Source organism: Carlito syrichta, unplaced genomic scaffold (assembly GCF_000164805.1).
Source record: "Carlito syrichta isolate Samal-C Ts95f unplaced genomic scaffold, Tarsius_syrichta-2.0.1 Scaffold288364, whole genome shotgun sequence".
NCBI lineage: Eukaryota > Metazoa > Chordata > Mammalia > Primates > Tarsiidae > Carlito > Carlito syrichta.
In genome coordinates, this window is record NW_007232460.1 from 41,980 (window position 1) to 53,450 (window position 11,471).

General features: G+C 57.3%; 1 protein-coding gene across 1 annotated transcript; it reads left to right on the forward strand.

Moving 5' to 3' along the window:
• Window positions 1-877: 877 nt before the first annotated feature.
• On the forward strand, window positions 878-10,916 carry FBXO41 (F-box protein 41). The gene is made up of 9 exons (XM_021710276.1): window positions 878-1,306; window positions 2,052-2,293; window positions 2,516-2,631; window positions 2,756-2,908; window positions 3,344-3,439; window positions 4,807-4,925; window positions 5,106-5,264; window positions 6,345-6,460; window positions 6,595-10,916. The coding sequence occupies exons 1-9, from the start codon at window positions 1,273-1,275 to the stop codon at window positions 6,655-6,657; spliced, it is 1,098 nt and encodes a 365-aa protein (XP_021565951.1). The 5' UTR covers window positions 878-1,272; the 3' UTR covers window positions 6,658-10,916.
• The last annotated feature ends 555 nt before the right edge of the window (window positions 10,917-11,471 follow it).

Genomic DNA, 11,471 nt, shown 5'->3' on the forward strand with positions numbered 1-11,471 from the left:
GAGCTCCTGGAGCGGGCCGACCGTGCTGAGCGGCAGCTGCAGGTCATCAGCAGCAGCTGTGGCAGCACTCCCAGCGCCAGCCTGGGTCGTGGAGGTGGGGGCGGTGGCATTGGCCCCAATGCCCGAGGCCCCGGCAGAATGGTGAGTGCCCACCTGCTTCTCCTCCTCCATCTGCACACCTGGCCCCCCACGACTTCCCCTTACACATCGCCTGACCTCCCCATGATGCCCTATGCTTCCCTTCTTTGGCTCTTCCCCCCCACGAGCAAATTCCAAGCCTAAAGTAGGGGTCCAGGAATAGGGGAGCCCTTCTGACTGGGGAAAAGTGCCAGCCCCTGAGGTTGTAGTGAGTCATGATCCAGCGGCCCACTCCCCTGCAAATGAGAGCCCGGGAGCACAAGCGGGGGCCAGGGGTGCTGGGTGGGCTTGGGGAGGGGGCTGGTGACCCTGCCTCTCTGGGCTGTCTGTCTGTCCATTTGTCCATCTTTCCCAACTTTTTCCGTCTCTCCTCTCCCTCCTTTCTTCTCTCCACCTGTGCCCTGTTTCTCCCGCTGTTGCCTCCTCATCCTCTTGCCTCCTCTGCGCCTTGCTTTCCCCAACCCCCGCTCTGGGGGTCCGCAGCGAGAACACCACGCGGGCCCGGCCGTGCCTAGCACATACGCAGTGTCACGGCACGGCTCCTCTCCCAGCACAGGGTAAGCCTCGGGCCTGGCCCATCCCACACAGCCCACCCTCGCCCTGGAAAGGTACGCTGGCCTGCCAGGGGCTTGTGTCATCCTGCTGCCCCTCCCCTCCTTGGGTCACCTGTGTCTTCCTTTTCACATTCAGAGGGGACTTTTGGAAAGCAGGGTGGGTGGGTGGCCCACAGCTGGTGGTAGGGGCAGGGTGGGGAGTTCCAGCAGGTCTGGTGCCCCTCACCCCTTACTGTCCGGTCCACCCTGCCCCAGGGCATCCAGCCGTGTACCAGCCGCATCTCAGAGCTCAGGCTGCTATGACAGTGACAGTCTGGAGCTGCCCCGGCCAGAGGAGGGAACCCCTGAGGACAGTGGCCCTGGGGGCTTGGGCACACGGGCTCAGGCGGCCAACGGGGGCTCAGAGCGGTCCCAGCCCCCTCGCAGCTCAGGCCTGCGACGCCAGGCCATCCAGAACTGGCAGCGCAGACCCCGCCGACACAGCACTGAGGGGGAGGAGGGTGACGTCTCGGACGTAGGCTCCCGAACCACAGAGTCAGAGGCTGAGGGCCCGTCGGATGCCCCCCGCCCCGGGCATGCCATGGCTGGGCCACTGAGCAGCTACCGGCTCTCAGGTAAGTCTTGGGAGGGTGGGCAGAGAGGCTCACCTTTCCCATTGTGCTGGGCCCTCTCTGAGGACACAGAGCTGAGGCCGTGAATCTCCTGGGCTCCTGCACCTCCCTTCCCCTTTCCCTAGACTTGCCCACCCCTCATACACAGTGTCTTTCACACCTGGCGCAGGAACTTGTGTGACAGGGCAGGGCTGCAGTGGCACAAGGATGCTCAAGTTGCCTGCTGCACAAGAATGCCACATCCAGGGGAGTCCTTTACATGATGGGCTCATTAACATTTATAGGAGAGGAGTTGAGTGTTGACTGCAGACTCTGAAGTCCCTGGCACAGTTGGGGAGAGCCCCTTCCCATATTCACAGAAGGCCAGACTGCTACGTGGGTGGACTAGGAGGTTAGAGGGTTGGGTTTAAGAGTGTCATTGCACCCCATATGACTCTCGCCACCGCCAACCCTTGTCCCTCTCCAAATCTGTTACAATGCCTCACATAGAGGGTGAGTGAGGGCGGTTGGGTGCTAAACCACCTTGAAAAGAAAGTTTACATGAGGAAGGGACACTTTTTTCTAATTTGTAGAACAGGGAATGGAGATGCTGCAAAGTCAGCAGCGGCCCCTTGTCCTTCCTCCCGGGGCACTGGTCTCCCAGCACACCCGTTCCTCCTGCACTCCTGCCCTGTCCCAGCTCCCCACTCACATCTCCATGCTGGCCTCGACCCCTCACACTCACCTGTGAACCCCTGGTATTCTGCAGCCCGCCCCGAGGGAGGCAGTGGGCGGGGGCGGCGAGCAGAGAGGGGCAGCCCCTCACGCTCCAACGAGGTCATCAGCCCCGAGATTCTCAAGATGCGAGCTGCCCTCTTCTGCATCTTCACCTACCTGGACACACGCACACTGCTGCATGCCGCCGAGGTCTGCCGGGACTGGCGCTTCGTGGCCCGCCACCCTGCGGTCTGGACGAGGGTGCTGCTTGAGAATGCCCGCGTCTGTTCCAAGGTGCCTTGCCCCTGCCTGCTGCCCTGGCCCTGCTGCGAACCCATCTTTCCCCTGGGTGGAAGCTGGTACCTCAAGGCCTGGTCCTTGCCACCCCTGCAACACCGCAGTGCCAGCCCAACTCCCTGAAATGCTCTCATGGGGCCTCCTAGCCTAAGGCTGACCCACCTCCAGCTAACCAAGCTCAAAACCCCTCATCTCCTGGTGCCCCTCCCCTCCCCACAGTTCCTGGCGATGCTGGCTCAGTGGTGCACCCAGGCCCACTCGCTGACGCTGCAGAACCTGAAGCCCCGGCAGCGGGGAAAGAAGGAGAGCAAGGAGGAGTATGCCCGGAGCACCCGGTGAGGCCTGCGGTGGGTGGGTGGTGGGGGCAGATACTTCTGGATCACAGGTCTGGGGTTAAGTGAGGCTGCTTCCCGGAGGAGGAGGTGGCCGTAAGCTCTCTGACCTCTCGCACATCCCCAGGGGTTGCCTGGAGGCCGGGCTGGAGTCCTTGTTGAAGGCGGCCGGGGGCAACCTGCTGATCCTGCGTATCTCCCACTGTCCGAACATCCTCACAGACCGTTCGCTCTGGCTAGCCAGCTGCTACTGCCGCGCCCTGCAGGCTGTCACCTACAGGTGGGTCCACCCCACCAGAAGCATGACCACGCCTTCTCAGCCTGGGCCCCAAGGGATCCAGGCACTGCATAGCCTTCCCCCAGAGTTCTTAGACAAAGGGACCCAAGAGTTCTGTGGCCCAATAGCAGGAAGCCCTGGCAAAAGCATGAGGCCATCTGAGCCGTGCTCGGTGGCTCAGCCTGTAATCCCACGCCCTTGAGAGGCTGAGGTGAGTGGATTGCCTGAGCCCGCGGGTTCGAGACCTGCCTGGGCAGCAAGACCGCATCTCGACAATAAATCAAAAAATCAGCCGGGTGTGGTAGCGCATGCCTGTAATTGCGGCTACTTGGAAGGCTGAGGCGGAAGGATCGCTGGAGCCCAGCAGGTCGAGGCTCCAACTCAAAAAAAAACCAGAGGCCATCAAGGTGGGTGACTCTAGCTTTGTCTTTCCAACAGGAGTGCCACAGACCCTGTGGGCCACGAGGTCATTTGGGCCCTGGGAGCAGGCTGCAGAGAGATTGTGTCCCTCCAGGTGGCACCACTTCATCCCTGGTGAGCCTTGGCGGCAGCAGCTGGGAAGAGACAGGGTTGGGTCTGGTCTGGGGCTGAGGACTGAGCAAATCTGAGCCCGTTTCCTAAGCTGTTGGGGACACAGATTCATTCACACGTGGTCTGTGCACTGAGGCATTAGGAGTGGGGCTTTGGAATCAGACCTGGGTTATGTCCTGGCGTACTGGCAGTGTCGCTTTGGGCAACCCGGTCATGTCTCAGTTTCTCAAATTGCAAAGTGAAGAAGATATTAGGAATCCATGGAGCTGCTTAGGGCACTTGCTGGCCCAGATGAGATCATGCACACAAAGCCTGCAGGCCCTACAGTAAGTGTTCAGTAAACACCAGCTAGAAGTAGCCAGGCTACTGTGGCGTGTGAAAGGCTGTTGAGAGAGGTCGGTGCAGACTGTACAGAGGGACTGGTTGTTGAGGGATCCGGGGTGTGAAATCACTGCTCACTCAGCCTGCTCCTCGCTCCCAGGCTCCTTTACTCCCTGCCTCGCCCTTCACATGACGGCTCCCCACAAGGTCATCCTGTGTACCTTCGCTGATCCTCGGGCAGAGCGTGTCACTGCTCCTCTGCCTCAGTCCCCACAGCACCTTGTCCTGACCCTACTGTCATCTGTTTTGCAGCAATTTCTCTGTATTTCAATCTCCTCCAAGAGACTTGTGGTTCTCAGGACAGAGTCTGGGCATGTCCATGTCCATTTCCGTTTTCCAGAGAGATGTCTGTTGCCTGGGCGAATGTGAAGAGATGAAGTGTTCAGGGAAACAGCAATTCGTGTGGAAAGGAAGGTTGGGGCAGAGTTGGGAGGGGCCTTGCTAAGGAGCTTAGGTTTTTGCATTTTATCTAGAAAGTGCTAGGAAGTTATTGAGGGATTATAGATTTTAAGAAGGTGATTAAAATCAGACTAGTAATAAGTGCTTTATCTGTCCCCCACCCAATATATTGGCCACTCCTTGAGGGCAGAGACCATGTCTGTATTGTCACCATTGTATTCCCAGGCCTAGCTCAGTTGTTCTTGGCTGTCGTAGATACTTGATAACCATTTGCTGAATGATAGAGTGGGTGGAGGTAGGAATGAGCGACTCACTGTCAGCAACGTGGAGGATGAATTGGCAGGGAGATGAGGTATAACCCGGAAGGCTGTTGCTGGTGGTCTGAACCATGGATTCAAGAGTTACTCAGGAATCTGAATCTGCAGGACTTGGCAGGAGAGGAGTCAGGGATGATCCCAGTTTTCCGACTTGACCAGCTCGGTTGTTGGTGGGACACTTGCCCAAGGCAGAGAGGGTTCCCAGAGGAGGAACGTGACTGGGTGTCAGGGGTCCAGAAGCTTTGCTGACGGCTCCCCCTCCCCATTCTCCAGCCAGCAGCCCACACGCTTCAGTAACCGCTGCCTGCAGATGATTGGTCGCTGTTGGCCCCACCTCCGGGCGCTGGGGGTTGGGGGCGCCGGCTGTGGGGTGCAGGGCCTGGCATCACTTGGTGAGTCTTTCTTTGGGACCAGGGTGGGGGTTGGTGAGAAGCAGCCATGGGTGCAGTGCTGCCCTGGGAAATCCCACTGGAGCTGAGGGCTGCAGCTCCGGGGGTGGCGAGGCCCCAGGGTGCTGGCCAGGAGTGACCTGGGGAGCTCATCCACGGGGCCTCCCTTCTTCCTCTTCCTAGCGAGAAACTGCATGCGGCTGCAGGTCCTGGAGCTCGACCATGTGTCAGAGATCACTCAGGAGGTGGCGGCTGAGGTCTGCCGGGAAGGCCTAAAGGGGCTGGAGATGCTGGTGCTCACGGCCACCCCCATCACCCCTAAGGCCCTGCTGCACTTCAACAGTGAGCAATAGGGGAATGTGGGGCAGGGTATGACCGTCACCCATCCCCGTGCCCTGTCAACGGGTAGCATAACCAATTCCCTGTTGCTCTGATCAGCAAGCACCAGTGTTGAGGCAGTCTGACCAGGGCTCCCAGTCAAGGCCAGAGGCAGGAGGACAGACAGATTAAGAACATGAGTTCTGGAGCTGGACTGACCTAGGTCTTAATTCCGGCTTTGCTACTCATTAACTGTGTAACTTTGGGCAAGTTACTATACTTCTCTGAGTTCTGTATTCCCATCTTGCAACTTTTGCTGACTTTCTCTTGGATGGGCCTGGCGTCACTTGGTGAGGATTAAATGAGATGATGTGTGTAAGCCCCCAGGACTATTCTCAGGGTGGAGACTCCTCTCTCCCTAACCTGCAATCATTCCTCATTTGGTCCCCCACCTCTCTCAAACCACCCACTCCACTATCAGTCACTCCTCCGCCTTCACTGAGGACATGGGTGCCCAACTCAAGCTGCTCCCACCCAAATAAGACCACCGTCCAGGACCCTCCTCCCCCTTCAGCCACATGGTCATGCCCTGGACCTTCCTGACTGCTAAGCCTCCAGCTTCGTGGTCTCCAGGCCTTTCGTGCCTCCTGACCTTCTTCCTCTACCCACCCGCCCGACTTCATATGCTATCCAGTTCCTTAAACTTTGTTTGCCCATGCCTCTCCCTCCTTTGTGCTCCAGCCTAGACCCACAGCCTTGCCTCAGCCATCCTGTTCCTTGCCACTCATTTCCAAATGTCCAGACCATTGAACAAGTGTCCCCTCTGCCAGTGGAGTTCCTAGAGCCCTTGGACAGCTGGCTGTTGCCTGTGCATTCTCCCAGAGTCCACCACAGCCTCTCCCCTCCTCACCCTCAGGGTCTTCCTCCCTCGTCCAGTTGTGGACTGCTGGGGGTGGAGGGTGGGTCTGCTCTCCTCCTTACATCTTCGTGGCTGACACATGACTGCCTCTCAGGGGATGTCTGCTTTCGTTACCTGGGAGAGGAGAAGGGGCTGCCCCATTGCCCAAGCCAAACATGGGCCCCCTCTTACCTACCTTTTCTCAGGCATCTGCAGGAATCTCAAGTCCATTGTGGTCCAGATAGGGATTGCTGATTATTTCAAAGAGCCCAGCAGCCCTGAGGCCCAGAAGCTATTTGAGGACATGGTGACAAAACTCCAGGTGAGGGATCGGCTCTGAGGCCAGGCGAGACCACAAGCGGCATCCCTAGACCAGGGCTGGCAACCTGGGTGAGTGTGGCGGAGGGCCCACCTGCCTGGCTTTGAGGGAGAACTAACCCAGGCTTTGGTCCACAGGCCCTGCGGCGGAGGCCCGGCTTCTCTAAGATTCTGCACATCAAGGTGGAAGGCAGCTGCTAACCCGGGTGGGGGGCGGCAGGGCCCCTGCCAGCCCCAGACCAGGGCACTCTCTTTGGACCTCCGGAGGGACTCTGATTTGGATCAGACCTTCGGGGGCCTAGTGTTATCCTGCCTTCCAGGGAGGGGTTGAGTTTCCTGTCCTCCTTCTGGAACAGTGGGGCAACAGGCCTGACCCAGGGTACTGCCTCCCCAGGTCAGGGGCTTGGACAGAAGCTGCCCTCCGACCCCCCCCACCCCCAGCTGGAGCAGCCTTCTGGCACAGCCAGCGAGGAGCTGCCACCACCAGCGCCTGGTGTCATCACCCGGAGGATCTGCAATAACCACCCAGTGGCTCCTCGGCTGCTCAGGCAGGCCTCTCCTTCCTAAGGCCCAGCCTCCTGGTCAGGGGCATCTGCCAGGCCCCAGGCCAGATGGGCCTCCACAAGGCAGCTCAGACTTGGCAAGGAGGGCTCTTCTCCCCCTATCCTGTCCCAGCCTTGGATGGGGCACGTCCTTCGAATGGCCTGACTAGGCTCTGGATCCACATTCTCCAGGGATAGCACGGGCAGGCCTAGGGGCCTGGGCATGTGGTCAGCCAAAAGGGGCAGAGGTACAGTGGGGTAGTTGGGCTGGGTTTGGAAAGGAAAACAGTCACCTAGAACTCTCCAGAATGAGACCACCCTTCCCAAGCTGGGGAATTACCATGGGGAGAAAACGTATTTATTGTGGTAAGAAGACAAGACCTCTCTTCCACCCACCCCATATCCTACCACACACCAGAGCTCAATTCAGAGCTAGAAGGTGCATGTTTCTGTACCTACCATTCATTCCTGAGAAACCCTCTGGAGGGTCAAGGTTTTTCCCTGGGAAGCCCTGTCAGCACTGAGAAGTCCTCAAAGAAGTTCCTTCTAAAATAGGTGCTTGGGCAGGAATTTGATGGCCCTTGGGTTCCCAAGGCTGCCTGGGAGGGAGGCACTGGGCTGCCCTCTGTGCTGAGGCCTGGGGGAAGTTGGCAGGAGGGTGGCTTGCTTTGCTTCTTTGTCTAGTTAGCTTGCTTGAAGACATGACCTTGGCAGGGAGACAGACCTGTGGGGCCAAAGAAGAGGAAGAGCATCAACAGACTTGCTTCCCCTTCCTCAGTCTCCACCGGCCCCATAGGCTGGGGGCTGCGTTGGGGACCTTCTGCCTAGGGGGCAGGACTGGGGCCCGGGCAGGAGCCAGTTGGCTTAGAAAGCCACAGAATGCCAGGGGGGCTCTTTGCTGGCCCTTGCACAGTCTCTAAAGGACCAGGTCTCAGCACCAAGGCTCCAAAGACTGAGGCTCCCCAGTTCCTCCCCAGAACTCCCACAGTGGCTCAGCGGCCATGGGTCCTGCCAACCATCACTTGGAAAGTTCTTTCAAACATTCAAACTAGATCTAGCTTAGGGTTTTCTTCTCTTCTGGATAGAATGGGCTCCCAGCCCTAGCTATTAGGCTGCTGGTCCCAGTTGAGGATGGGGTCCTCTTGTTTCCCAGTCCTTCCCAGGGACTCAACTTTTTGCCATGACCTGGCTTGGATGAGCATCAAGGCCCAGCCCTGGGTTACCTTGTAACACGTCGTCCAGAGCTGGGACCCCATAGGCGCAGCAGCATCCCCCGCTCCCCTGGCTCCACTCCCCAGCTCTGTCCCTGCTTTTTATCATAGCTACTTTTCCTCCTGTGGCTTGTTATGCCCCTGCCCTTTGAAGACCTGAAATGCCGAGAGTGTCCTGCTGGCAACTTCCTGTCCAGTTCTGCACAAAGTCTTGGCTATATGAGCCACCTCTGCCTCCACCCCAGAGCAGCTGGCTCCATCAGCTCCCTACCCCCAGCCCCATCCTCAGGAGTCACAGGAAAGAGCACAGCTTTCCTCTTCTCCAGCAGCCTGGAAGGGAGTTGGAGGACTACTCGGGGCCTGTCTGCCCTGGGTTTGTCTGCCCTGCCTTGCCAACTGCACCCCAGTAGCTCCTGTCTGTGCCCCATGACCCCAAGACCAGAGGTGCTGCCCCCACTGTCTCCTGGACAAAGCACAAAAAGATGTCCTGCCTGGCCTGAGTCTGCCCAACTGAGGGACTGTCTCTGCCCCAGGGACTCTCCATCCCTGAATACAAGGCTCTCCCTTGGTGGTGCCTACTGGAATGTCTGGCATCAGCCCTCAGAAGGAGGTTAGGGTGCATGGGCAGTGAGCTAGGGTGGGAGAAAGGTGGTGCTGAGAGGATTGATGCTAGTCATAGGCCCATTCGTTCATTCAGTCATTCATTTGTGCAACAGTCCTGAGCACCACCAGCACTAGAGGCACAGGGTGAATAAGACCTCTTCTGTCTGGTGGGAAGTCTACCACCCATCGGGTTAGCTCTTTCCCAGAAACCCTCTCAGTCTCCACCCGGTTTTCTGGCTCTGTATGTGAAGGCTGGGTGAGAATACATGTTACGCAGGCCCAAGCCCCTGAACAGGAATGACAGGTCACAGCGTGTCCCACTGCACACATGTCCCTGGAGCTGGCAGACTTGTGCACTGTCTCCATGCATGCCCTGAACACAGCTTTGCGGCCCCTGCCCCCCAGCAGTCCCTTGATGCCGTTCTTTGTTCTCTCCTCAGGGGGAGGAGCCCTGGGGTACTGTTGCTTGCTAGGATACTCCATTCATTTCTCTGGCAACCATACAGCTAGGGCTGAGGATGGAAACGGAGAGGGCCTCGCCAGCCCTAGAAGCACCTCATCCCACCGTTACCTACCCAGAGAAGCCCTCCTCCATATCTCATACCTAGTAAGATGCAAAGGAGAAATATCTGAAAGTAAGCCAAAGCAAGCCTTGTTCCAGGGGTCCCAGGTATGTGTAGAGGTCCTATGAGGGGTGGCCACTTGGCCTCTCCACCATCTCTCCCTGCCACACAGTCTGGCCGCATCTGGGAAGTAGGCATATTTGGCTTAAGTATCCATGCTTTATTCAGGCTGCTTCCCCACAGGACTGGCAGGAAATAAAAGATGCGTTATGTACATGTGTGTGTATGTATACACACACACACACACACACACAACCCTGTGGGGACAAAGAGTGGGATGCCTAGAACTATGGCTTTTCACTGGCCAGGAGAGACCACCTAAGGATCAAGGCTCATGGTAGTTGAGTCTGAGCAAGCCCCTTGGGAATTGCCTCAAAAAAAAAAAAAAAAAGACCTCCTTCTGAAGTTCTACTACTCCAGGGTTTGGCTCCTTAGCTTGCCTTTGGGTCCTGCCTGGCCCCCTGGTCTTGAATTCTTTGGGCCACAGATGGGAACTGCCCAGTTCCCAGTCCCTCTAAAGCGCAAAAATTAATGACTTTCCCAGTGAATATTGGTGCCAAAGTCCCAGTTTCTGGCGGACTTGAGGTGAAAACAGGAGAGATGGTGATTGCATGGCCCGAGTGCCCAGAGAAGTTAATTTGAACCCACAGGGTGTGTCCCAGCATATCCCTGATGAGATTAACTTCCCCACACTGGGTCCCTGGCCCATCTTTCTACCCCAGTAGCCACACTGTCTCACCCAGCCTCGCTCCAGGCCTGCATTTCTGTATATATTGCTGTGTATTGTGTGTATGTGTTTATTCCTGGACAAGTGTGTGCATCTGTAGCCCTTGCCTGAGGACAAGGCTTAGGACTGGGTGAAGACTAGGACACCAAGGCCAGCTACGGCAACTGCTCCCTCCCCAACCCCTTGGGACCTCAGTCCCAAGGCTGCCCTGACAATCAGGCAGGCTCCCCACCACGAGGCCAAGCTTCCTCTGCCACTTCCACCATGGCGCAAGTGAGGCTTGGCCTTGGGCTCCCCAGCCTCAGCTCTGCCCTGGCAGGGGCCTTGTATCCAGGTGCAGGGCCTGAGATGACCCAGGTTTCCTTGCGGCTGATGCCAGCAGGCTTGGTTCCGGTGGGCCCTGCTGGTGGGGACCTTCCCCACTGGCCCCTAGGCCTGCCTTCCCGCACAGCCAGGCTGCAAGGGCCTGGGCAGGAGAGGGTAGCTTCCCCCACCCCAAGCACAGGCAGGGGGTGGAGAGCAATTTTTGGTTTTACTTTTATTTCTAAAGTGGTGCCTGTACCTCCAGCCCCAAGGGGGCCTCCCCTGGCCCCACTTCTCTGCCCCACCCAGGCATCACCATCCCAGCACTTTGTTCCATGTCACCCACAGATGCCCTTTGCCGAATGTACTTGAGCGTATGTATTTAAAAGGACTCACCTGGGCATCAGAGGATTTAGAGCTCTGTATCCAATAAAAGATGGTGAAACTGGTATGTCTGCCCTAGGGAAGTAAATGGTATGTGACCACACTTGTCGTCTGTGTCACCACAGCCTTTCTGTAGCTCAAGTGCATGGGAGATAGGTAACCCATCTGATATCAGAGAGGTGAATGAAATATTAAGAAGACTTGCCTCTGGACTTCAAAAGTCATTGGAAAAAGGCCACCCAAGTTAGTGGCCCTGCCACAGCTCAACCGTGTGTGTGTGCGCGCGCGCATCCAAACAAAAAGCCATCTTCCAAAGCCCAGGACTAGGACAGGAGCAGCAGGCACTGTCCCACCCCTCCCTGGCTTGGCCACCTCAAGAGGCTCTGGCCAATTGGGCTTTGACCAGGGAGACCAAATTGCTATCGTGGCCTGCCTTGACCTTACCATTTTAAAAAAAGCCCTTACCCCATTGGTTTGACTGCTAGAGTCCTGAAATATTTAGCCCCTTGCACTTGGAGGCATCTCATGGATCCACCTTCCAGCAACTCAACCACTTTTTTACAAAATGGTGAAAAATGAATCACTTCATATTACATAGTATAGTGTTGGAACCAATTATTTT